The following is a 24,248-nucleotide window of genomic DNA, read 5'->3' as shown; positions in this document are numbered from 1 at the left end:
AGCTCTCACCATACCGCCACAATGAAGCTCTCACCATACCGCCACAATGAAGCTCTCACCATACCGCCACAATGAAGCTCTCACCATACCGCCACAATGAAGCTCTCACCATACCGCCACAATGAAGCTCTCACCATACCGCCACAATGAAGCTCTCACCATACCGCCACAATGAAGCTCTCACCATACCGCCACAATGAAGCTCTCATCATACCGCCACAATGAAGCACTCACCATACTGCCACAATGAAGCTCTCACCATACCGCCACAATGAAACACTCACCATACCGCCACAATGAAACACTCACCATACCGCCACAATGAAGCTCTCACCATACCGCCACAATCAAACTCTCACAAAACCGCCACAATGACACTATACTCGTAAGAAGTATAGCGTATAGTGACCAGGTATACTGAAAGCATTCACGTAGCAATGCTTCACATTGCTGCGACCACCGAACGATGAGCTCGACGTGACGAGTATGTGATAAGAACGTTGTACCGGTACAATGTTTAGCTGCGCTTTCCGAGCAGCAATGTCGGTGAGGAATTTTGAAGTGTCCGAGACCCCATTTAATACCGTTATCGTTGTATAAAATAATATTCTTCTTACGAGCTTTCGAACTCGCTTTTAAAATTAGCTTGATGAAAATTGTCACTTTATATCTGAATGCAATTTTTAAGGGTGAGTCTGAAACAATCTAGGTTTCACATTATGAAACTGTATTATAGGACCACTTGATTAAATAGCAAATTAATCAAGATTTAGCTCCTTTCCCCTCTAAATCATAAATAGACAAGTCTGTCTGCTTTATGTTTATTTGCTTTTTCATTTGTCAATTCAGGTTGAATTATCTTCATTGTGAATTTTAGCATACTAATCGATTCTGCTTGTCTTAATATCAAACTGACGCTGGAGCTAAACTTCTGAACATTTGCTCATATGAACAGATGGTTAATTTTCTGGTCATTTTTTTTGCTTTAAAATTCATTATGAAACTGAAACTGTTAGCATTTCTTTCAACATCAAAGATTTCGAATTTCTCATTTTGCCAAGTGTCCACTGACCAGTACCCGTTTTCTGCAAATTTTCGTGTCAGAATTTGTAATTCAAGAAGTGAAGCTTGATTTTTTTTTAATTCATTCTGTAGATAATTGCAATGTAGTTTGAAGACCAGAAGTCAAAAGAAAGACGACGTCGTGATAAAACTGATGGTCCGCTCATCCACGGCAATGGAACAGGAAATGGCTGGCAGTTGAGACGAGACGCGCGAGAAAAATTGTATCCTGCTTGCAGTTTAAAATAATTAGAGTGCATGCGTTGCAAGAGCTCGAGATAAAGCATGATAAGGCCGTACCCAAGCCACTCTCCTGCATACTATAATCGTGAACGTAAAACAAGAGTAACGGTAACTGTTTATTGACTGTTGTGTTGATAGTTAAGGAAAATTAGAAGATTTAAATTAAATGTTGACTTTTACAATGAATCGTCGAGATTGTTGTCTCAAAACAAATTTAGGCAATACAAACTACGGATCCAACAAATTTAAAAAAAAAGTTCGTAAGAAAACATTCTTAGAAATATTGCGAGGTTTTGAACACGAAAGACTTCGCCCGCTCGGATGGTGACAATCAACATGTTATAACATGTAATAACTAATAACAATGTATAACATGTTATGTTATGTTGTTATCAGATTCAGGCCTTAAAAAATCTGACAAGCTGATTTAAATTAAAGTATTAATAATTGAATTTAACATGAAATGTCAAGAAGAAAAAATTAATAATGTTTCTGTCTAATCTTCACTGACGGAAACCAACCGTGCATACTAATTTATGATAATTTTAAAGTAGGTATCAGCGTTGCAAGAAATGCACAGCAGAATCATTATTAACATAATAAAGAAAATTTATTTTGCTTGTACACAATTAGGTAATAATATTAGCCAAAGAGTTATATGGGCAAGAATCCAGATAACAATCAATTAATTAGGCATGAATCAATTATACGTACAAGAGACGGAAAATGTTGAAAAATAATGCCAAGAATATGTTATCAATAGCTACGTATACCTAAGTAGCGATATTGCTGTTTATGCAGATACGTGAAAAGTTTGTCGAGTTAAGAAAATTATAAAATTGAAACGACAATTAAATAACTATTATCTGTGCAACTGTGAGTGGATCTATGAAGCCTACAAAGGTGGCATGCGGTAACGAGCGCCGGGCGTCCACATCGCGTTATCAGCGCCGCCGCTCAGGCAACACGTGGCGGCGGCTACTGCAGACGCCGGTATTGCCATACCGCTGTAATGTCGTGGCATATGGCAACACTGCTTGCAAGAAACGCGCTAAAAATTTATCTAAAACGCGTGAAAATGTCACAAAATTTAATTTTCATTCGTGTAGCTAAATTATGGTCGATTTTCGTTTGAGCAAACTGCAGCGATAAACAATAATATGTACCCACATAAAAGTTGTCGAGCAAGTTCGTTCAGAAGCAAATATCTGAACGAGTTAAGGCTTTGCTACTGGGAGGAAGGGTAATAAAAGGAGAAAACTAACTTCTACTAGTTTATTCTGGTAGGCGAGCGGGAGAATAATGAATTTATGAGGAAAGAGGTGATGGCGAGAACGGTATTGGGCGAGAATCGAGCGAGTATGTAGGGTGTTAATAGTATCACTTAATAGAGTGCAGACGAGATCATGTAAAAAAATGTGTACAGGCGAGACCTGAGAAAACGATGTACGTTATTTGAATACACGGAAAACTCAACTCGTAATATATATAATGGATTTATTGCAGATATACTTAAATAAATATTCAGATTGGCCCGAATATGGATTATGAGGGAATGAAGGTATTTTTAGGACTTTAGATGTCATTTTTTAATGAGTGAGTCCCAATTGAATCCTAATAATTATCGCACACTGTGGTAGCCGATTTCATTCTTTTTAAATATTTGAAAGGTTGATAAAAATAATTCAATTTAATAAGGTAAGGCTTTTCATCGTGAGTTATACGGGTGTTTATATAACTTGAATTAGTTACTTCTCCAGAAATCGGCTAATATGAATGGTTGTTAAAAATAATTATATTTAATAAGAGTAAGGTTGTTCATCGTGAGTTATACGGATGTTTATATAACTTGAATATGTTCCAGACAGTGCCTAATATTTAATATTATAATATATAATCAGTTCCAGACAGCGCGTAATATTTAATATTATAGTATATAATTAGTTTGAGACAGCGCCTAATATTTAATATTATAATATATAATTAGTTCCAGATAGACAGCGCCTAATATTTAATATTATAATATATAATTAGTTTGAGACAGCGCCTAATATTTAATATTATAATATATAATTAGTTCCAGACAGCGCCTAATATCGGTCGTCATGGCGCGCGAGGTCCTGAAATTCCAGGCGTCAGGTCCGCACCCCGTGACCGCGGACGACGCGGCGCTCAGCCCTCGGTCCGGCTGCATGGTGATCACCCTTGCCTTCCCGAGACCCACGCAGGTGCACCATCATCTAATGTAGATGTGATGCAACGATTAACAGTAAAATTCATAGTGAATCAACTAATTACATTTATTTCTAAATTATGTTTAGGATTTCCATAGTAAAGAAAGTTGCAGTTATAAAATAATTAAAGCGGTTTCAGCGTTTAGTAGGCCGTAGGCCTGTCGCCAATTCTTAACATCGCAGATCATTCACATCATTTTGCGGTCTCGAACACGTAACTCACTGCTACAATTCTGCTGTGCTTAACTGCCCGGCCTCCTTGCCGATTCTGACCAGAAACTGGCGCACAGAGCTGGGATCGAACCCGCGCCTCTCTGCGCCAATCTTGGAACTCTGAACTGTAACCAAAGGGCACTTTTGTTAAGCTTTAAAACTAAAATAGCCGTTAAACTTACAGATCGGGGAGATCACATTCAGGAATTACTACACGTGGGCTGTAGGAGTGCACGTGCTGCGTGCCAACGTCGGAGGCGCCACCAACAAAAGCACCTCTAAGGGTGGGGTGACAGGGAGCGGATTGATGGGGGCTGGGATTGGTCTCCTGAAAGGGGAAGGAGGGGAGTGGAGGGACCCTACGGCTTGGCAGGTTGGGGTGGCCAACAAGGTGATCATGCCCCACCCTCACACCGAGACTGCATCGCACGCGTTCATCTCCATCACTTGTTTGGAGGTGAGTTGCGTAGATCATTAATAAGTAAGAGTCAAACATGGACCAACGCAAGACCCAGGTGCGGCTTGTGAGAAATGATATACGATGATAGCGATGTTGATGTCTGTCAAATTCTAATCTGTCTAAGCGGCGAATAAGAATACAAGGCGGCAATTAGGGGATTTTGTTGAAAAGGTAATTGCAACACTATATAACTCACATGGAATGAAGTAGAACTTATTAACTTATACCCATGTCACACTTGAAGAAATGTATAGAAGTAAATCATTATATTATCCGTGAACTATTTGAAAAAAAAAATAAATTGCAAATTTCTGACGGTTGTGCAGGAAATATTGGCAATGAATTCAAACAATTCTAAGAATCGATTTGGAATTGGATAGAATCGCACGATTTTGAAGTGAAAGCAGGAAAATTCTGGGGGCCAAGTGAGAATACGTAGGCGATCATCAATTTCAGCCCGGCAATACTGGTTAATTTTTGTAGCGTTCATATCATTTAATTTTAACGCACTAAAGAAAATTAATTACTTCTGAGGCCAGTATAAGTTGAAAAGAAAAACTTATCATAAAACTGGCTACAATAACTTATGAAGCCTCATATATTCACGCGAAAGTAGACACATTGCAACTGAAGAATAATAACGCAGATTCAACTTTCTTTCGTGCATACTAGAAATTAATTTAAATGTGATACGAACATTTGTAGTGTAAGCTCTCAGCCGCTAATGACACGATTAGAGGATTTTTGTGTATAATATAACAAAATTGAACGCAAAAGAGCATTTCTAGTTTGAGCTTTTGGCCACAGATGACACGTTAAAACAGTCAGCTTCGCTTTTTACATAACTCCTCTTTAGCTTCACTTGTTGTTTGTTTGTTTGTTTGTCTGATAGAAATCTTCTAATCGATATTTAACATACTTCTAATTGTCCAATCGATCTGAAATTTTGCACACTTGCGTAAAGTCGGAGACAATGCTTGAATCAATTGAGAGAAAAATTAATTGGCAAAATTAAAAAATAATAATAATTTTTTAAAATATTTCAAATAAAATTAATTATACATGTGTAACATCGGAGACAGACGCCTCTTTAGAAGTGTTGTCTTTAAAAATTAATTTTTCGAAGCATATTATTATCCCCCCCACAGAGCCGCGTGGAGTGGCAGGAGGTGTTGGGACTGCGCCTGGTGCTGCGGCAGCCATCACCCGTGTGGAGGACCTTCTCCGTGGACGACATCACCGCATACAGGGAGCTGCCCAGGCTACCCACCTTCAGCGTGTCTGTCCTGCCGCAGCACCAGCAGGTCACTGTCGATAATAATTGTTTCTTAAATGAGTTATTTTGCTGAATTTTGAGTTATTACTATAATAAATTAAGCTTTATAAAGTAATAAAAAATTAAATATACTTTTTGAAATATCGTTATGGCAATTATTCTCGTATGATGATAAATGATTTATTAAGCTGAATTTTGAGTTATTGCTATAATAAATTAAGCTTTATAAAGTAATAGTAAAATTAAATATATTTTTTAATTGTCGTTATGACCATTATTCTCGTATGATGATAAATGACTTATTACGCTGAATTTTGAGTTATCAATATTATAACTTTAGCTTTATAAAGTATTATTAAAATTGAACTGACTTTTTGAACTGTTGTTATGACAATTCTTCTCGTATGAAGTTTTGTTTTTGGGAGGATTTTACAATTCAAGACTAATCTCCTACGTCATATATTAATGACGGGTAATTATAACAGCATGAAACTTCGTATCAATATTTTTTGCCTAATTTGATACCACTGTTTTTTTTTTGTGGGTACATTCATTAGGTAACCCTAAATATTGTTATATATGTTAGTATATGTTAATATCAACATATTAGTTCTCATGATATTGTTACTAACTGTTATTAGTTTTAAGAAGAGTTCATGTAAAACTATTCTGTCAAATGCACGGTACTCATTTATGACAATATGATAATCATCAATATTAGGGCCACATTCGAACAAATCGTTTAAAAAAATTCTTGACTAACGCTCACCTACCTCATTCATCTTTTACTGCGTTCGTCTGCTAAGCTTTAATTTCTCTTTTTCTCTCAAAAATGAAAATGATATGATACATACAGATATATGAGTGTGGCATATGTCCAATATGGCATTTCTTAAGGGAAGTTTGATTCAAAATATTTTACTTAATAATACTGTTCTGTTGCTCCGACGAAGGCGCTGCAGGCGCAGGAGACGCCCCTGGAGCGCCTTATCCGGCAGACTGACAACGCCCTCAGGACGCCACCGCCACGAGCCCCCGGGGCACGGCAGGTAGGCGGCCGCTACTTTTGCTCTATTGTCTCTTCTATCATAAATGAGACCAAATATTACCCGATAATATTATATTATCAGTTATCTTGATAATGAAAATTGTATTTTCGAAACGTTGCATTCTATTAAAATGTCTTTTGGTAACCTACTGTTTGATCTCCCGGCGCCAGCTAGAAACTTAGTTCGAGTCATTGAAAAGACGAATAAGAAGATTATTAATAAGAAGCATGCTCTGGTCTTCAATCAAACTTGCATATATATATATACATATAAGCGATATTACCCATATATTAACCGATATGCAAAAATTTTCCACGTTGATGGCTTTGACAAGTACATGTAAGATCAATCGATTTATTTTCCAGTAAAGCGTGGCAACAGTCACGTTTTCTGGCAGCTTTAAATTTGTGCCTAACTGCCAGTTACATCATTATTAGGTTCAACTTATAACTACTGTTCCTTGGTAGTCTAAATTATATAATTCTGTGGCAATTTTGCATGTGACACTATTTCTGTGATAACTCTGCTGGTGCCACCACTATTTCTGTGATAACTCTGCAAGTGACACTATTTCTGTGGAAATTCTGTCGATATCACAACCGATAGCTTTTGAGCATGTTTAGCAAAGTTATGTTTGACATATATATGCAAACAACAACAACATTGAATACCCCTTTCCTATGTTGGCAAAAACTTGAGATCCATCAAAGAAATATTTTCTAGCGAAATGTTGCTATGGAAGATATTATTAAGAAACAGTTTAATTAGACACATTTATTCCTCTGAACCTGTCAAAAATTTGGGCGCGGTTATTCGTATTTTCAAACTTTAGATTATTGCGTACATAATGGCAGTTGCTCCACACAATGATTTTATATGAATCAAACAAATGATCAATTGATATTTTGCTCATTTTACCCTATTTTATCATTATTTATTAACCTATAAATTAGTATTTATAGCGCATTTTCTCATTTATGTAAAAAAAACGCGCTATTGTGCTTGTCATGTCCGTCTGTCCGTGACTTCACATTTTCGTCGACGAGAAAATGCGCTCTCTGTCACTCACTGTAGTGACTAATGAGTTATATTTTTTATCCAATTTTCAGGACGAGCCAACATCGTTGGTGGGAAACTACGACATTACTTCGTTGCAGTACGCGTGAGCAGCTCAGAGAGACAGTGAACGCATATTGAAGGAAATTTTGCACTCTACATACATTAATTGATTTAACTTTCGTGTGTGCGATCTGAATTGCATTTTGGTAAACTACCTCATTACAATTTCAAATCCTTGAGAGAAAATGAACATTGGAGTGTTTGAAATAGAACCGGTAGAACGTAAGGCAAGGCTGTAGCGACATGCTAACTTGTGATGCAGCACATCACAACACATCTTGCATGTGATGTATTGCGCTAGCTGTAAACTTATTACGTGGTGTGGTGCGATTTGTGTGAATAATTACACGAAGAGGTGCGCTATCTGCAATAGATCGAGTAATATAGTGCGCTGACTACAAATACTTTGTACGACTTCTCGCGTATCTGACTCGAGGGGTAAAAGGTCCGTGGCGAGTGAAAGTTTTCTCAAGAATCGTATGATTCTTAAGAAACGTAAAATTCATTGTAAAGAAACGTGCTCATTGCTCACTAATGAATCGTAGCCTTGTAATCGTCAACCTTTTGTATTTGGTTGAGTTTTTTGCATTAGAAGGAATAGATTTATAACAAATCAAAGGGATATTTACAGTTATTGTAAACCATGTTCTCGATACCAGTCGCTGAAGTAAATTCTGTTAACTAAGAAACTACTGGCACACTAATATAATCCTCATATAGAATATTTTTTATGGAGTATTGGCCTTCGTCCAGAATGTAATCCCCATTTTTGTATACAAATAATTTTTGTTCAAAAATATCAATCACAGAAAGAGCTAAGTTTTTGTCTAATTGTTATTTCTGTGCTTTTTTATAACTAATTTTTTTATGTCACACGGCCATCTTATTTGCACCTAAGTTACCATGTGTTCCGTCAAGAAACTAAAATCTAATCTTGTCGCCACCACATCTACCCGGAGATGAGGTCCTGCCAAGCATTTATTATTTACGAACGCGGAAGCGTTTTTTAGTGCCCTTTACTTTCTATGTAAGGACGTTCGCTGGAACAAACGTTGAGAAAAACGTCCACCTAACTGCAAAACATAGGCGAACTTTTACCCAGAGCTTATCGAATTAGATTGCATTCTGGCAGTTATGTACTCGCTGAGAATAGAATATGTAAAGGCCCTACGTGGGTAATTTGGCCTTATACCCCATTAGAACCATCAAAAATAAAAGACAAGTTACATTAATCACGTGAACACTTTCGTTCAAGATCTATGCAATATGCGCTACTTCGTCACAAGAACTCGTGTAGCAGGGGTTGTACGTGTAGGAGGTGCTGGATCAGAAACGACCACTATAATATCGCGATGTTTGCGAAATGCAAGAACCGATCTTCTTGTGCAAAGGGAAAAAATAGAAAGCTAGGAGAACGTCAGTTTTATTTGCTGCCTGGAGGTGCCAGGAGCAGCGAACGCTAGATAATGGTTCAGGATGCCTGTAGTTTTTCCCGTCAATCCCGAAACACGAGTTGATTGTGGAGAACGGAGTAGCGTAAAAAAAGTAACAATACATTTTCACGAGAGTGTCCTTGTCACACCTTTTTAGCGCATTTTCTCATTTATAGAAAAAAATGAACTATTGTGCTCGCCATGTCCGTCCGTCCGTCTGTCTGTCTGTCCGTGACCTCAAGTTTTTGTCGACGAGAAAATGCGCTCTCTGTCACTCACTGCAGTGAGTACTGAGTTATATTTTTTTAAATCAAATGATTGAAAAAGTTTGTTGTGAAATGTTTGGCTTCAAGTTCGAGAAATTACTGAAATTTTGTTAATTGCCGTTGAAGCGATGATGGAAAGTGAAAAATTAAATCCTACTAATCTTGATTAGTAGGATTTAATTAATAATTAGGATTAATTAATAATTTTGATTGAATCCTACTAATCAAATCTTTATATTTCTTAAACCTTAAATGATTCAGACAAAGTAAATTGCTTCGCAAAGTAAAAAATAAGATCCGCAGATGCAATTGGCGCGACCTCGTGCACTAAACTTGCAGAATGTTTTGTTAACAGCCACAGAAGCAGAGCTACAAGGAAACAACAATTGCAAAAACAGTCACGTCATGAAAAGATAACCAAGACTTTCCGACCCAAACCTGGAATTTTAAACCGTGTAGTATTGCATAGGAACAATTATACCTGAACTCGGTACGATGATAACGTCAAATTAAGCAGTCTGACAAGGGTGATCTGATTGAATCATCAAAGTTTTGGTACATTCGTTCATAAGCGTAGATACTTCATATTAGCGGGTTGTAAGCGAGTTTAACTGTACATATTCTATAAGATTATCATTTGTAGAACACACTGAAATTTAATTTTTTTGAAAGTCGAAACTTAAAATTCCCAGTCTTTAACCGCAGAAAAAAAAAAGGAACCAGATTTAGGTAGAAAATCAGCTTCGTCAGATCACGTTTACAAAAATTTCCCCTTAGATCGGACATGAGAAATAAAGCAAGAAAAACAACTGTTTGGAGTGTTGAAAAACGGTAGCAAAAAGAATTACGATCGAGATTAAGAATTATTCTCAACTTGCTAAGGCTCGAACCTACGACTCATGGCTCCCGTCAGACAGGGAATGGTCGAACTTAGAAATAACATCACGGGAAATTCTCAGCTTGCTGGGGCTCAAACCCCGTATTCCTTGCTGTCATCTTACTAAGAGTGGTCACGCCTAGAAGCCTGCAGTCATGAGAAACAGAGCGGGTACGGACGTTGGAGCGCGACTAGTGTGATGTACAGTTCAAATATGTAAGATGTACTCCATCAACGGCGTTAGTCATTTATTGAGTTGCTTTCGGAGAGAATTGTGCAGTGTTTTTAAATGGTTCGTTTGACGAAACTTTCAAAAAATCAACGAAGGCTAATACATTTTGATTGGTCGCTTGGTGAGTACAATGGATTACATCAATAAATAGCGTAACAGACAATATAATCTATCAAGATTTATTCTACAAGGTCACTTATGACTGATTAGCTTCTCGTGTTAACTGATTGTTGATTGTTCTTGCTTAGATGCTCAGTCGGCGCTCCTTGGTTAACCTTAAAGGGGGCGACGCATTTGTGGCATAGAAATTAAGACTACAGAGAATGGCGTGAGTGGATGGTGAACGGCGTTCTATTCATTAGGCTCGGTCAATCCATTCGGCGTCAACGCGGAAGGTCAATTAAAAAAATCAAACAAAATATTTTAAATAATTAAAAGAACATTTGAGGAACTGAAATCAATATACAATAATACCTACATAAACTTTATACAATTCGACGCTAGAAACAGCAGACAAACGTATGCTTAATAAGAGTGCTATAGATTTAAATTCCAGCCAATCGATAATTCGTCACCAATAGGAAAGCGAATTAAATTACAGGATTAACCAACTCAGGACGGCACATATGGTCAATTTACCACCATCACTTTCAACCTCAGATCTCAGAACGCGAGGTCTTTCACATGATCACATCAGATTAACATGAAAGTATCAAATTCCTTTCACATGATCATATCAGATTCATTTCACATGAAAATATCAGATTTCTTACACATGATTATAACATATTCATTACATATGAAAATATCAGATTCCTTTCACATTATCATATCATATTCCTTTCACATGATCACATCAGATTCATTCTCCTCAAAACCTCGTTCAAAGGCTAGTTCATCGAAACACCCACAACAGATTTCAACGCGCGTCAAAAGCAATCGCAGTTCAGAGCTACAGAATAACATGGGATTTTCGAGCCTAAAATATGGGAGTTGGAGGGAGGATATTTTTGCAGGGCAGCGCCTGCTCCAGCGTCCGGAACTCGAGCGCGCACTTGTTGCGAGCCTCCAGTTGACCAGCGGCGTGCCACACGCGACTCTGCGATCAACAGATAAGTTAATAAACGAACGTCTGCAGCACCACGTACGTGCGAACAATTACACGCGAACGTGCGGACAATTGCACGCGAATGCGTCATAAAGGTATATCTCGCATGGATGGATACAATTTTCTACCTAATAAGATTCGACAAATTTAAGAGTTAATGAAAAATGAGAGTAATTTAACACCAAAATTAATGCATGGTGTATCACAATATATTTCATTAAAAAACAGAGTGTAATAGTCGATAATATTTGCAGTTCACCCGAAAATCTGCACGTAACTCACGCTAAGATAGAGCGTGTCTCTGACCCTATGTTGCGCTTCCACCTTCACAAACATGTTCTTGACGCGCTCCAGATCTGCACCAACGCGACACAACTTTTCAGCACGGCCGCCGCACGCCAGGATCCTAAGTTTGGCCAGCAACAGCAGCGATCTCGCCTGGTCGTAGAGGGAGCCGCTCGCCATGACGATGGATAGAGCTCTGTCAATCGAATCTGCGTCCACTCCTTGCGGCACATTGTAGAAATTGTAAGCATGAATGCTGGGGTTGTTGAGTCTCTCATAGCTCTTCGAGGGCGAGGAAGAAGACAGCAGACCAAGTTGCAGCTGTACAGCAATAAGCTGCAGCGTGGCCAGGCTGTGCAGCAGCGCCAGGTGGTTCTCAAGCGCCAGGGACACGGCGTTCACGAGAGTGTCCAGCGCCCCGCTGCAGTTGCCGGCAATGCACAGCGCTGAAGAATACAACAGATAAACCTGAAACATAAAAAAATTCTATTAAACCCATGGATAAATTTAGTCGAAACTTCATGTAGGATAGAATGAGAAAACAACTTGAAAAAAAGGAGGAGTCAGCAATGAAGAAAATTGGCCACTTTTTAAGGCAGTCAATAAACCTTACTGGAATTGGTCACAAGGAATGCGCACAAGGAAACGATGAATGCATTCATCCGGTAGCTGATGAAGGTTCAGTTTGATCAACTCACATTTCGACGATGAATGTATTCTATCAAATGACGCGTGCATTTGTCATTCGAAATATCGAGATATTTAAACAGTCGGAAGCTTAACAATATGGAGGATTAAACAAATTTTTTTCATTGCTGACTCATCCTTGCGGGTAAGGTGCCCAGAGGTTACAGTTCAGAGTACCAAGATTGGTTATTAAAACGACGAAATAGAAAAATATCTAATAAAATTGTAGGTTTCAGCTAAAAAAATGCACATAACTACTCAAAAGGAATTACAGAAAACTTGTAAAATGAGTAAAAGTAGGTAAACCGTTCAAAAAAAGTTATAGGAGCACAACAAAACTTTGAATATCTTCATCGGAAGGAGAGCACGGAGTTTTAGCCATAAATTTCTACATAACTTACACTACCACGCATGAAAAAAAATAAACGCTCCACCAGTTCAGGCCTGCACAGGAGATTATATTGGATTTGTTTCGAGTCTTAGGCGATTACGCAAGATGGGCCTAGCTTATCAACCTTTAATGTTATTAATTGCCATTTCGATATCTTTATGCCTTGAATTTTTCTGACTCCAAGGGAACACACTTAAAGGCCAAGATTTTTTTCATGTTTAGTGTTCGGGTATGATGATGAAATTACTAGCGTAGAATGACATCAACTCATTATCTTATACTGACAGTCTCTCGTTGCCGTACTGTCAACAAAAATATCTAAGAGTTCGTAAATCCGTGCGCCAATTAGTGAAGGCTTTTCAAGTTAAACTCACCAATCACAGATGAGAAATCGGCGCTAAGTGTATTTTTAAAAGCGAGGTTTGATAGTACGTCCAATAGCCATTAATGTCATGTTTCATAGTACGAATAGAATTAATGACAGTTAACGTGTCGGAAGACGAAGTGTTAGTATTTTGTCAATTTAAGATAAGTCACGTAACCAGGCGTTCAGATACGAATATTATTGACGCTAGTTAGTAGACAAATGGTTAATCTTTAGTCTCCAGACGATGATTCAAATAACCAAGCGTGTTGGTCTAAATAGTATTAGCGTTAGTTATTAAGTAGACCAAGCGCTAATTTACAAAAATAGATTTACAAAACGTGAAAAATAATAGATTTACAATTTACAAAACGCAAAAAAGAATAGGTCCATCATTTGCTTCACCTGCACGAGGAGCTGAGGTTTCTCAGCGACCTCCTGAGAGCTGAGGAGCTCCGTGACGAGCTGCAGGGCGCACTCAGACTCTCCCTGCGCCACCGCCACCTCGCACGACCTGCGCACACACAGCTTCATTATGAACTTTTGAACAAACAATTACCATACTCCCTGAATACGGCTTCATTTATTTTAGACTATAATTGATATGACATGTACACAAAATCAAGATGATAACACGCGATACAATGAAAAAATTAAACTAGTTTTGATCCAGAGCATTGCAGGGTATAAAAAATCCACGGAAACACTGCCTGTTAGCGCAGTTTATCCAACAACAGCAATTATACGTTGAAAAATAACCTTCATGTGTTAAATTCAGGAATATAATAGCTGTATAATCATACTCTCGTTCGGAGTTCAACTCGCCTAATTATGAAGTATGAAGTTTGTAACTTGACTTGCCTGATCTTAAAGTACGCAGTTTCATGCACACTTCAACTCGCCTGATTTTAAAGTAAGCAGTTTCATGCACACTTCAACTCGCCTGATTTTAAAGTAAGCAGTTTCATGCACAATTCAACTCGCCTGATTTTAAAGTATCCAGTTTTATACACATTCAACTCGCCTGATTTTAAAGTAAGCAGTTTCATGCGCGGCGACAGGAGCGAGGGCGGTGAGCGCCTGCGCGTAGCTGCCGAGCAGAGCGAAGCGCGAGCACGAGACGTGGGCGCGCGTGAGGCGCACGTGTCGCGAGTGTGCGCTGCCGCTGCTGAAGAGCGCCTGTGCGCGGGACAGTAGCGCCTCACAAGCGCTGTATTCGCCCTGCCACACACGGGAACATCGTTTGAAAATCGGACATTATTCTGGTCATGAATAATATAATGGCTGGATATTTTAAATTAGCCTCCTTATTATAATGACTGGATTACGCACGAAAATCAAAAACTGATCTTGATCTAGTTGCAAGCATAAGAAGGGATTTCATTAAAGAGAACCACTATGTATTTCATATACAATAATGAAAATTATTTCACTTACGTTAATAGGCAATAATCAAGTGCCATAAAATCACGAACCATTATGAATAAAAATATTGGACATGATTTTGTGTGCGACAATGCAAAATGATTTCCACCATGAAATTTTAAATCATTGAACGTGCACTTGAAGTCAACCAATATGGGAAGTAACGGCAGCCAATATGGGAAAAGACGGCAGCCAATATGGGAAAAGACGGCAGCCAATATGGGAAGTGACGGCACCCAAGAAGGGAAGTGACGGCAGCCAATATGGGAAGTGACAGTAGCCAATATGGGAACTAACAGCATCAGCGAGCGAGGCAGCGATGTTGCAGAGAGCGGCGGCCGTCTGGCTGGACGCGTAAGGCACAGATGGTGAGGCGGGCAAGACAGGTGGTGCATGTAGGACCAGCTGACTGCACACAACAGACATGCTGCTGCTGTTACCCAGCCACTGGGACCACACGCCTGCCTCCACTGCCCACACGCCGCCCACACAGCCCACTCCTCCGCCACACACGCCCACACAACCGTCCACTCGCGACACCAACATCTGCACAAACAGAGGATAATTATAAAGAAAAGTATTCAGATCAAAGTAACTGCGGAAATGATGGTTACAAGTTTTATAAATTAGATACATAAAGTAAATACAGACTGCATTTTTAGCGCATTTTCTCATTTATGGAAAAAAGGCGTTATTGTGCTCGTCATGTCTGTCCGTCTGTCCGTTCGTGACCACGTTATCGTCGACGAGAAAATGCGCTCTGCGTTGAGTACTGAGTTATATTTTAATATCTATCGCAGTGCAGCTTCTCCTGGCATGTCCACAACACCGGTAAAGTCAACATCACGAGTCAACACATATAGGAACAAATTTGCTTGAAAATGAACTAAGGGCTAGATTACATGGATATAAATGAAGACGTTCATAATAACTAAAAATAAAAGACTGCAGGAAGGCACGCGGTTACCTGGAGCCTCTGAGCTGGCGGCTTAAGTGAAGGTAGCGCGGCTTGGTTAACTAAGCTGAGCCAGCTCAGGTACGGCAGCTGCAGACTCGCTGAACGCTGCACGGCGCTCTGCACCAGCGCCTCTCGCTGAACATCAATTTAAATAATTACATTCATGAATTATAAGAGAAAAAGAAGCGACACTTTCATAGATCCAACAAATATAAATGTGACGAGGATCTGGCTTGCTAAATGTTTGTGAAGAATTATTTATATGCCAGGAAAAAATAGTTAAGTTTTATAATTATCATTATGATACTTTTTGATCAAATAAACAAAAGATAAAAGATAAAATTTCAATGCTTGCTAGTCACACGGCAGGTTTGGTACATGCGTAGCAAGGACAACAAATAAATTGAGAAGTCCTGCACTATCGAAAACTTCTGATCCAATCCAACTAGAAAAAAGCATTTGACACTCAGTACTACAAAACTTAGAATCCCCAGCGGGTATAGGCGATCTCGTATAAAAATAGCCGCTATTCGTGAATAGCGTCGAGATTCGTGAATGTGGTCAAGTAACATATGACGCACAGGCATCATCAAGTATCAACACGTAATAATTGATGAACGTCATCATCATCATCATCATCACCATCATCTTCATCGCCATTCCCAAAATAATGAAGCAGCCTAACCTTGTGAGTGGGAGCGAGCACGTAGAGCCAGGCGAGCGCGTGCTGCAGGCAAGTGTTGTCAGACGCCTCCTGCGAGTGTGCGATCACTTCTGACACGCACCGCAACGCCACAGACCTGAGTAAATTGTACAGAAATTTTATTATTGTCGAGCTCTGTTTATTATAATGAGAACAAGATTATTACAATCGAATAAATACAATGATGGATGCATGACAAGCCTGCCTTCTAACATGCACCGTAACGCCACGGACATATGTAAATTGTACCTAAATTTTATTCTGAGCTCTGACAATTAGATTCTGTAAAAAACAGCATTCTCCTTGAATATAATCATAAATAAAATTCATTACATCAAGTAGATTGCATGTCAAACCTTTCTCCAAACACGCATCCCTATGCCTTTACTGACAGAAGAGATCACCCGTCAAGTGAGCTGTTAAATTCCATTGCTACTGAGTGGAACAGCCCAAATTACTGAGCTGCCATATATAATTACTAGATACTCCAATAAATGCATTGATTTCAATTGAGCATCAAGGGTAAATTGAGTCACCGGACCAAAACCCATTTGAAGCAGCAACGATGAGGGAAAAACATGCGGAATTCCCCTTTGTCAAGATGAGCGAATAAATTATATCAAAGAATAAAAGTATGTATTTTCTGATCTGACATCAGAAATTAGCGTTCAGTATTGCTTCTTGCGTTACCTGCTGCCGAAATGTGAGTAGAGGGCAGCCATGTTGAGAGCAGCGTACCGCAGCGACCGCGGCGTCGCTCGGGTCACCTGAAGTCAAAATTTTATATTACAAACAAACTAATATTATTACAAATCAACAACCCAACCAGACGTTGCTCCGATAAATACATAGGCAATCACCGCTGAATAACGTTGATACGTTTACAACACAGTGAACTCAAATCAAGAAACATCATTCAAAGTTTTCAAACCTTCATTTAACCTTCGTTTTATGATGTGAATGGAATGGAATTTATTTCACAATATCGAATGACATTTTATTTCAAATTTGTAATTCATTCTACACCCCTCCCACAGAATAATTTCAAAGATGAGAATGGGTGTAATTTCACGTCCAAAAAATTTTCCGCCATGATATGTAATGTGAATACGTGGCTGAGGAAGTCTTCAACAAACAATCAAACTTTCAAATATATCAAAATAGATTACTATTGGAAATGACTTTTCTTCTGTTCAAATACAGTAGGGGTGTATAGCTAAGGATTTAATGCAGGAGATTTACAAATGTATAAAATGTGTTTAGAAGTATAACACTTTAAAAAAAAATTCTAAAATTTCTTCATACTTTTTTATGTGTTTAGAAATATAACATTATTATATTTTATTCATTATCAACAAATGAAGCGGATAGAACCTGACCTGCTGACAGTCATAGGCGGCAGCAAGGCTCTCCATCGCGCCTTTCGCTTCGTTCACGCGCAGGAAATTCAGGCACGACAGGTAATGCTGCAAGGGACAGAGACATGGAACTATTGACATATCAAGTTATTCACGTACAGATCAAGTTTATCCACACAAACGTGTGCTACGAAAATTATAACTTGCATGAACAGAAAATTAAGGGTTATGTCGTTATGTAACCTGGATGTCAAGTTGATCATATTCTGAAATGATTTAATAGCAAAAAGCAAAGGAATACTGATGCACACAGATATTTTTAAATTCACCTTCATTTCATCTCGACTCATTAAATGGCAATTCTCAAATAAATGCAAATGAGCGTTTGTTCTCTGTTGAGGTCAGGTGCCATTCGTCTTTTTTCTTCGTCAGTAATATATCAGAGCAATAAGCAACTAATAGGCGAGTTCGATGAACGCCAACGAAAAGACAGCTTTTAGCATAAAGGTAAGGTTAAACTAATTTCATTAGCGGAAGAAATAGCGTGAGCATACCACGCAACTGTCAGACGAGCTGAGCTATAAGACATGCAACTGCTGACAGCAGAGCTGAGCTATAAGACATGCAACTGCTGACAGCAGAGCTGAGCTATAAGACATGCAACTGCTGACAGCAGAGCTGAGCGATAAGCCATGCAACTGACAGCAGAGCTGAGCTATAAGCCATGCAACTGACAGCAGAGCTGAGCTATAAGCCATGCAACTGACAGCAGAGCTGAGCTATAAGCCATGCAACTGACGGCAGAGCTGAGCTATAAGCCATGCAACTGACAGCAGAGCTGAGCTATAAGCCAAGCAACTGACAAACGAGCTGAGCTATAAGCCAAGCAACTGACAAACGAGCTGAGCTATAAGCCATGCAACTGACAGCAGAGCTGAGCTGGGGGTGCACAGTAAGGATGCGCTGCAGGATGGTGTGCAGTTCCCTAGCAGGCAGCGCTGAGGACTCATTGAACTCCAGCAGCCTAGTCTGCTCGCCAATCAGCTGCTCTGCCTGCTGGATGCTCCATGCGCACTCGCTCTCTGTTAAAGAACTTAGTATTAGAGCTAAATGAGTACTTTTAGTCAGCCTTCAGCAGGTAAAATAATTGTGCTCAGGGTTAGTAATGGCATCGACTGCTTGACATTGCCACATGATTCTGTAGCATACAACTCCACTCTGATGTATAACAGCTCGCACAGGTTGTACACAGTTTATTAGGTTTTGATTGGAATGATGAATTTTATTCATTTAACTCATCACTGCGCCAAGAGTATTGGTCAATGGCGCCAAGTTCCAGATTGTTTTTTTATAAGAGCTCGTTAGAAGAATTGATTTCGTGATCATGGTCATAAAATTAATTCATGGTCATTAATTCTAATAATTCATGATCGCTCACTCATGGATTTATGAGAAATTACAGTTTTGCACTAGAGGTGCTTGATCGTTGTGAACTACAGCAGCAATGTCGTGACCTAGAGCAGCAATGTCGTGACCTAGAGCAGCCAGGTCGTGACCTAGAGCAGCCAGGTCGTGACCTAGAGCAGCCAGGTCGTGACCTAGAGCAGCCAGGTCGTGACCTTCGTGACAGAGCTGCCATGTCGTGACATAGAGCTGCCATGTCGTGACAGAGCTGCCATGTCGTGACATAGAGCTGCCATGTCGTGACATGGAGCTGCCATGTCGTGACAGAGCTGCCATGTCGTGACATAAAGCTGCCGTGTTGTGACCTAGAGCTGCCAAGCTATGTTCATGCTAAAGCTCGCTGAGGGAAGCACACCTTGCAGCAGCAAGTCTCTCCTGAGGACGTGTGGAGCGTTGCTCAGGCTAATGTCTCTGACATCTCCGAGGCTGCGGGTTGCGGCTCTGAAATTCAAATTCAGAGTTAAGTTCAGTTCCGTTAATTCAGACATCGTATGCAGCATAATATATTCATTCAGCTTGTTCTTAGCACAATTCATAATTTATTGTTTCTACACATGTTCAATTCAATAATAGACTGCAATGCCTGTTAATGTTAATGGTAATATTGGGCGTATTATTCCACAGTTACCACATTAACTTGATATCAGGAATATTTTGTGTTCCTGAGTAGTTCACTGGAATAGTTAACATATTACACAGCAGAAACAAGCTAACTTGAGATCAGAAATATCTTGGTTATTGTCAACGAATTGCGAGTTTGAGGGGAGCGAAGGGGAGGATGGAGGTGAGGCCATGGAGATGTCCAGGGCTGTTGGCAGGCTGAAGGCAGACTTGGACTCGGTGCTGTTGTTGCAGTCCATCTGTGCGGGATGAACGTGGTCATAACAACTGCTCGTGATGAGGAGATTTGACACCGCAATTGACTTTTCTACCTCTCTTCTATAACTTTATTCAAGTGACTGATGGTAAAATTTTCTGTTAAAACCCTGTTATATCTGCTCACAGGCAAATGAGGACATGAGTTTGTAAATAAAATGACGCTCTCATTCAACACTGTTTGCTGTCAACTAACTATGACTTAATTAGACCAAGGAAAACAAATAAAATAAAATACTAGTACACAACTGCAGTGATGGGAAGTTTTGACAAAAACTTCAAATTTCAGTCATAATATTGATCGTCAACACACACATTTATCATAGTCCAGGATGCAGAACTCTTCTTTGTATGCCAACCCTAAATAGCATCTAGCCTGTGATTTTAGGTCGCTTTTCATGAAGTCAAATATAATGAGCAAAAATTTAGAACACTAATAATCTCATTTATATACAAACCTTTGGTAAAGTTGTGCAGTACTGAACAAACAGAGAGTGCAGAGTCACCACCTCAACGATAGACAAGCGTTTGTACAGGAGATTCATCTGCCGCAAGTACAGCCCTAAAAAAATGATGTCAAGTTATATATTGCTTTACAATTGCATATCATAATTTCACTGAATTACTTAAATGAACAGCAAATTCAAACATGCTCAAATTATTATTTCAGGAAGTAGAAAACATTAATTAACACTACTTATTTGCTTTGTATTTGAAAAGTATTAAATTGGCAACTTTTTGAAGGCTCAATTGAACAAAAAAACATTTGAAAGGTAAACACTTGCCGCAGATTAATGGAGGTAATGTCTATGAATGCAAAAAAAAACTATGAAATTCAACCTAAAATCAGTAATTATTACAATCAGTATAATTATGAAAAACAGTAATTATTAAAATCATTAATTATTAAAATCAGTAATCAATTTCATTGAACAAAAACAATGCCCTCAGGATTAACATGGATTTCCTCAAATTTACAGCTCAGGCACAACAAATTGCCCTAAACAGTCTAAAGTAATTGAATGAAATCTTTGATTTACAAGATACATTGGTCAAAATATCAAATCCAAACAAAGGCTTCTAAACAATAGAAATATTTTAGAAGTTATTCATATTTGGGATTCATTAACAGTTTGTTCAGTGATACTTTGTACTGATGCATACTATGCTTTCAGAGATGAATAACATTGATAGTAGTCAATGCATTCATAGACAAAGGGTTAAATCTAAAACTGACCAACAATGCTGGTCCAGAGACAGGGCAGTGAGTCAAGGCCGTCCTGCAGCACAGCTTTGTGCACCGTGTCAAACAAACACTGTAGCCCCTCTACGCCCTCCTCCACCACCTTGGCAATGTAGGCAATGGTAAACACAATCACCAAATTCAATTTTAAATGTACCTATTAATAGGTTATGGTAAGGGGTAACCAATGAAAAACTGCTGTAAGAATTTCAGGCTATAAAGCTCCAACAACATAATAAAGAGGTAAGCACAAAAGTCCTGAAGCTGCAAAGGATAAAGGTATTGTTGAAAAAGGTAAAAAGGCACAAGTGAACATTTTTGATAATGATCTTCTCTTCCAACATGCACGGTTTTGCCTTCAGTTTTTTTTATGTTAATTCAGCCTTCATAGCATTTTCTAAGCCCTCAGAGTCACATCCTAATGTCTGATTTCCTCCATAACTAAATAGCTAAACTTTATTAAGGAATATGATCAATCTAAGACAATCTAATTCTTGTCTATGAACAATCAACGTTTCTCTCTGTAGTGCGTGCACTGCTGATAGTCCTAGTTTAGCTGCAGATTAGGGCTTGGTGATGGCTTGATACACGTCTCTTGTTTGTTAACACCTCCATCATTTTTGCACTTAATCTTTGGTCTTGGATTACTCAGAAATGATGACTTTGTTGAGTGTATGCTAAATATTTCCAAGAAGGTGAGTATACACCCAATTTTTTGTGGAAGCTTTTTTTCTCCTTATTAAACTGTCAATATATATAGTATTCATACATAAAATAATATATAATCTTAAAAGAAATCCTTACATGCTTCATAGCTCTCTTCCATGCTTCTACATGTTGTCTGTCAAAACATTTGTTTTCCACAAGCTTCAATAGATTTGAAAACTGCAAATCTCCTCCCTGGAACAAAGAACACACAAAGAAAAATCATGAACAATAAAAGTTTCTAAAATTGTCTATTTTTAAACTAGATAAAATTGGAAGAATTGCATGCCAGCTGGATTTTATCAGACTGGTACATTAGGTGCCCTGCTAATATTTAGAACATAAATTGAAACCAATAAATAATATAGTTAGAGAAGAAGAAAACTATGAATGCAAAATTACCCATAAATTATTGATGATCAAGATGTTTGAACACAGAAAATTATACAATCTTTTTAAAATAAATAATATGACTTGACTTGTTTTCTATAAGAGCCCATTTCTAAACACACAATTGTTGACATTATGAAATCAAATCAGCAAAAGAATAAATGATTGTATTTTTCTTATACAACAACATCAACAGTTTTTTGCTATGAATCAATAAAATGTACAACTGAGTAGACCAGACATTAAGGCTGCATGAGCCAAAGCACAAAGAGTGGCTGGTATGATGTTAAACACTTTGTATTAAAATATGGCTCTGATTGGATGATCCAGCTGCACAAGAAACAGTTTTACAAGTATCTGCTAGAATAAAAAAATCAAATTGGCAAACCAAAGTCAAATAGAAAATTGGTGGAAATAAATACAAGTAATATATTCCCGATTTCTAACTGAGCAGAGATCTCAGTTGGAAACCATCTAAACAGAAAAAGGGATGAGATTTTTGACAATTTCTGAGTGAGGATTATTTGAAGGATAGAATTTCAATGAAAATGATCAGCTAATTAAAGCAAAGTTTTTATTTCAAGGTAATACATGTACATATATAATATATATAGATGATAGATCTATTGATGGATAAAATGTTATTCAACCTGGATTAGTTCAAAAAGTAGTCTTGCTGTTGACTTCCTCTCAGCAGCAGTGGCAATTCTATCAGCACAACCACCTGAAATTTGAAAAAAAGATCATATACAGAAGTAAAAAAAAAACAGAAAATTACTCTTGGAACTGTCATTAGCTTGAGCAACTAATCTAGGCTGGGAAACATGATTTTATCAACCAAATTGGAAATTTGGGGAGAAGACAGCCATGAACTCCATCCTGATATTTTAAACTGGCCAGTCAAAATAAAAGTCACATACATATATGGGGTTAAATTTTAAACATTAGCATTGGCTTCATTTGACTAAGGTTTCAAAATGCTTACTTTCCAAACATCAAATAGTGTTTTCCCAATATTTTGGGAGTCATGAATTTCTGGCTAGATTACTGTTTCACCAAATAATTGTTTATACAAACAACTTTGGAGCCAATAGATTTCATGGAAAAAAATACAGGATTTTTCTCCTAGTTTTTGTTCTTCTCCAGCAGTTTAAGTGGATAAGTACAAAATCAGATGGCAAGAAATTTTCTCAAAATTAATATACAAGTGTCAATTCAACATTAAAATTAAATCTAACCTAACAAACTTACCAGAAATGAGTCCTTCACCATACTTAAGTCCAATTCTATTGTATTTTTCAATGAATAGAAGCACAGCAATTTTGCAAGGGCTAAGAACCTCTCGAATGGGTCCAAAATTATTATCTACGAGATTTGAACTCTTTGGTCTGTGATCAGTAGCAGCTTCCCGCCCAGACATTTTTACTCATACTTTGCCACAAATTATTATTATTTTATGACTGCATAACAGCACTTTAATATATTGCTAATATGTTATTTGCAGACTCTGAAATTGTTCCAATAGGTACTTGAATTGAACTTTTGAAGCAGAATGAAGAAACAAACATTTTTTTTAATTTTACATGTTTTTAAATTTGCAAATAATTTTTTCAAGTTTGAACTTCTTCTTCTTATTTATTCTTATAAGAGCACTGAAAACTGGTCCATGAAGCTCCTTGCCTAAACAGGGTGTAATTGGTGTCTAACAATTCAGAAATTCTGAAACATGGCAAGTAAAAAAATGGAAGAACAGAAAAAAACAGTGAAAAAGAGAAAAAATGAATGAACATCAAAAATAAATGAATAGGAAAAGAATAAAGTAAAATG

At 38.1% G+C, this 24,248-nt stretch overlaps 2 protein-coding genes across 2 annotated transcripts; one reads left to right on the top strand and one right to left on the bottom strand.

The window, feature by feature from the left end:
* The first annotated feature begins 3,387 nt into the window (after positions 1–3,387).
* Positions 3,388–9,271, top strand: LOC125178524 (nicolin-1-like). The gene is made up of 5 exons (XM_047882460.1): positions 3,388–3,533; positions 3,937–4,209; positions 5,361–5,516; positions 6,442–6,537; positions 7,647–9,271. The coding sequence occupies exons 1-5, from the start codon at positions 3,411–3,413 to the stop codon at positions 7,701–7,703; spliced, it is 705 nt and encodes a 234-aa protein (XP_047738416.1). The 5' UTR covers positions 3,388–3,410; the 3' UTR covers positions 7,704–9,271.
* Positions 9,272–9,376: 105 nt separating this feature from the next.
* LOC108682524 (anaphase-promoting complex subunit 5) lies at positions 9,377–24,019 on the bottom strand. Its single transcript, XM_047882458.1, has 17 exons — positions 23,673–24,019; positions 23,072–23,145; positions 22,131–22,226; positions 21,321–21,429; positions 20,542–20,645; positions 19,922–20,067; positions 19,563–19,648; positions 18,671–18,825; positions 17,765–17,851; positions 17,076–17,152; positions 16,368–16,482; positions 15,692–15,817; positions 15,022–15,270; positions 14,324–14,520; positions 13,705–13,813; positions 11,855–12,325; positions 9,377–11,563 (listed from the first exon to the last, which is right to left on the bottom strand). The coding sequence occupies exons 1-17, from the start codon at positions 23,839–23,841 to the stop codon at positions 11,444–11,446; spliced, it is 2,490 nt and encodes an 829-aa protein (XP_047738414.1). The 5' UTR covers positions 23,842–24,019; the 3' UTR covers positions 9,377–11,443.
* Between the last annotated feature and the right edge of the window lie 229 nt (positions 24,020–24,248).

The sequence above is a fragment of the Hyalella azteca genome, unplaced genomic scaffold (genome assembly GCF_000764305.2).
Source record: "Hyalella azteca isolate HAZT.00-mixed unplaced genomic scaffold, Hazt_2.0.2 contig10516, whole genome shotgun sequence".
Classification (NCBI taxonomy): domain Eukaryota; kingdom Metazoa; phylum Arthropoda; class Malacostraca; order Amphipoda; family Hyalellidae; genus Hyalella; species Hyalella azteca.
This window is presented reverse-complemented; position numbering and strand designations above follow the sequence as displayed.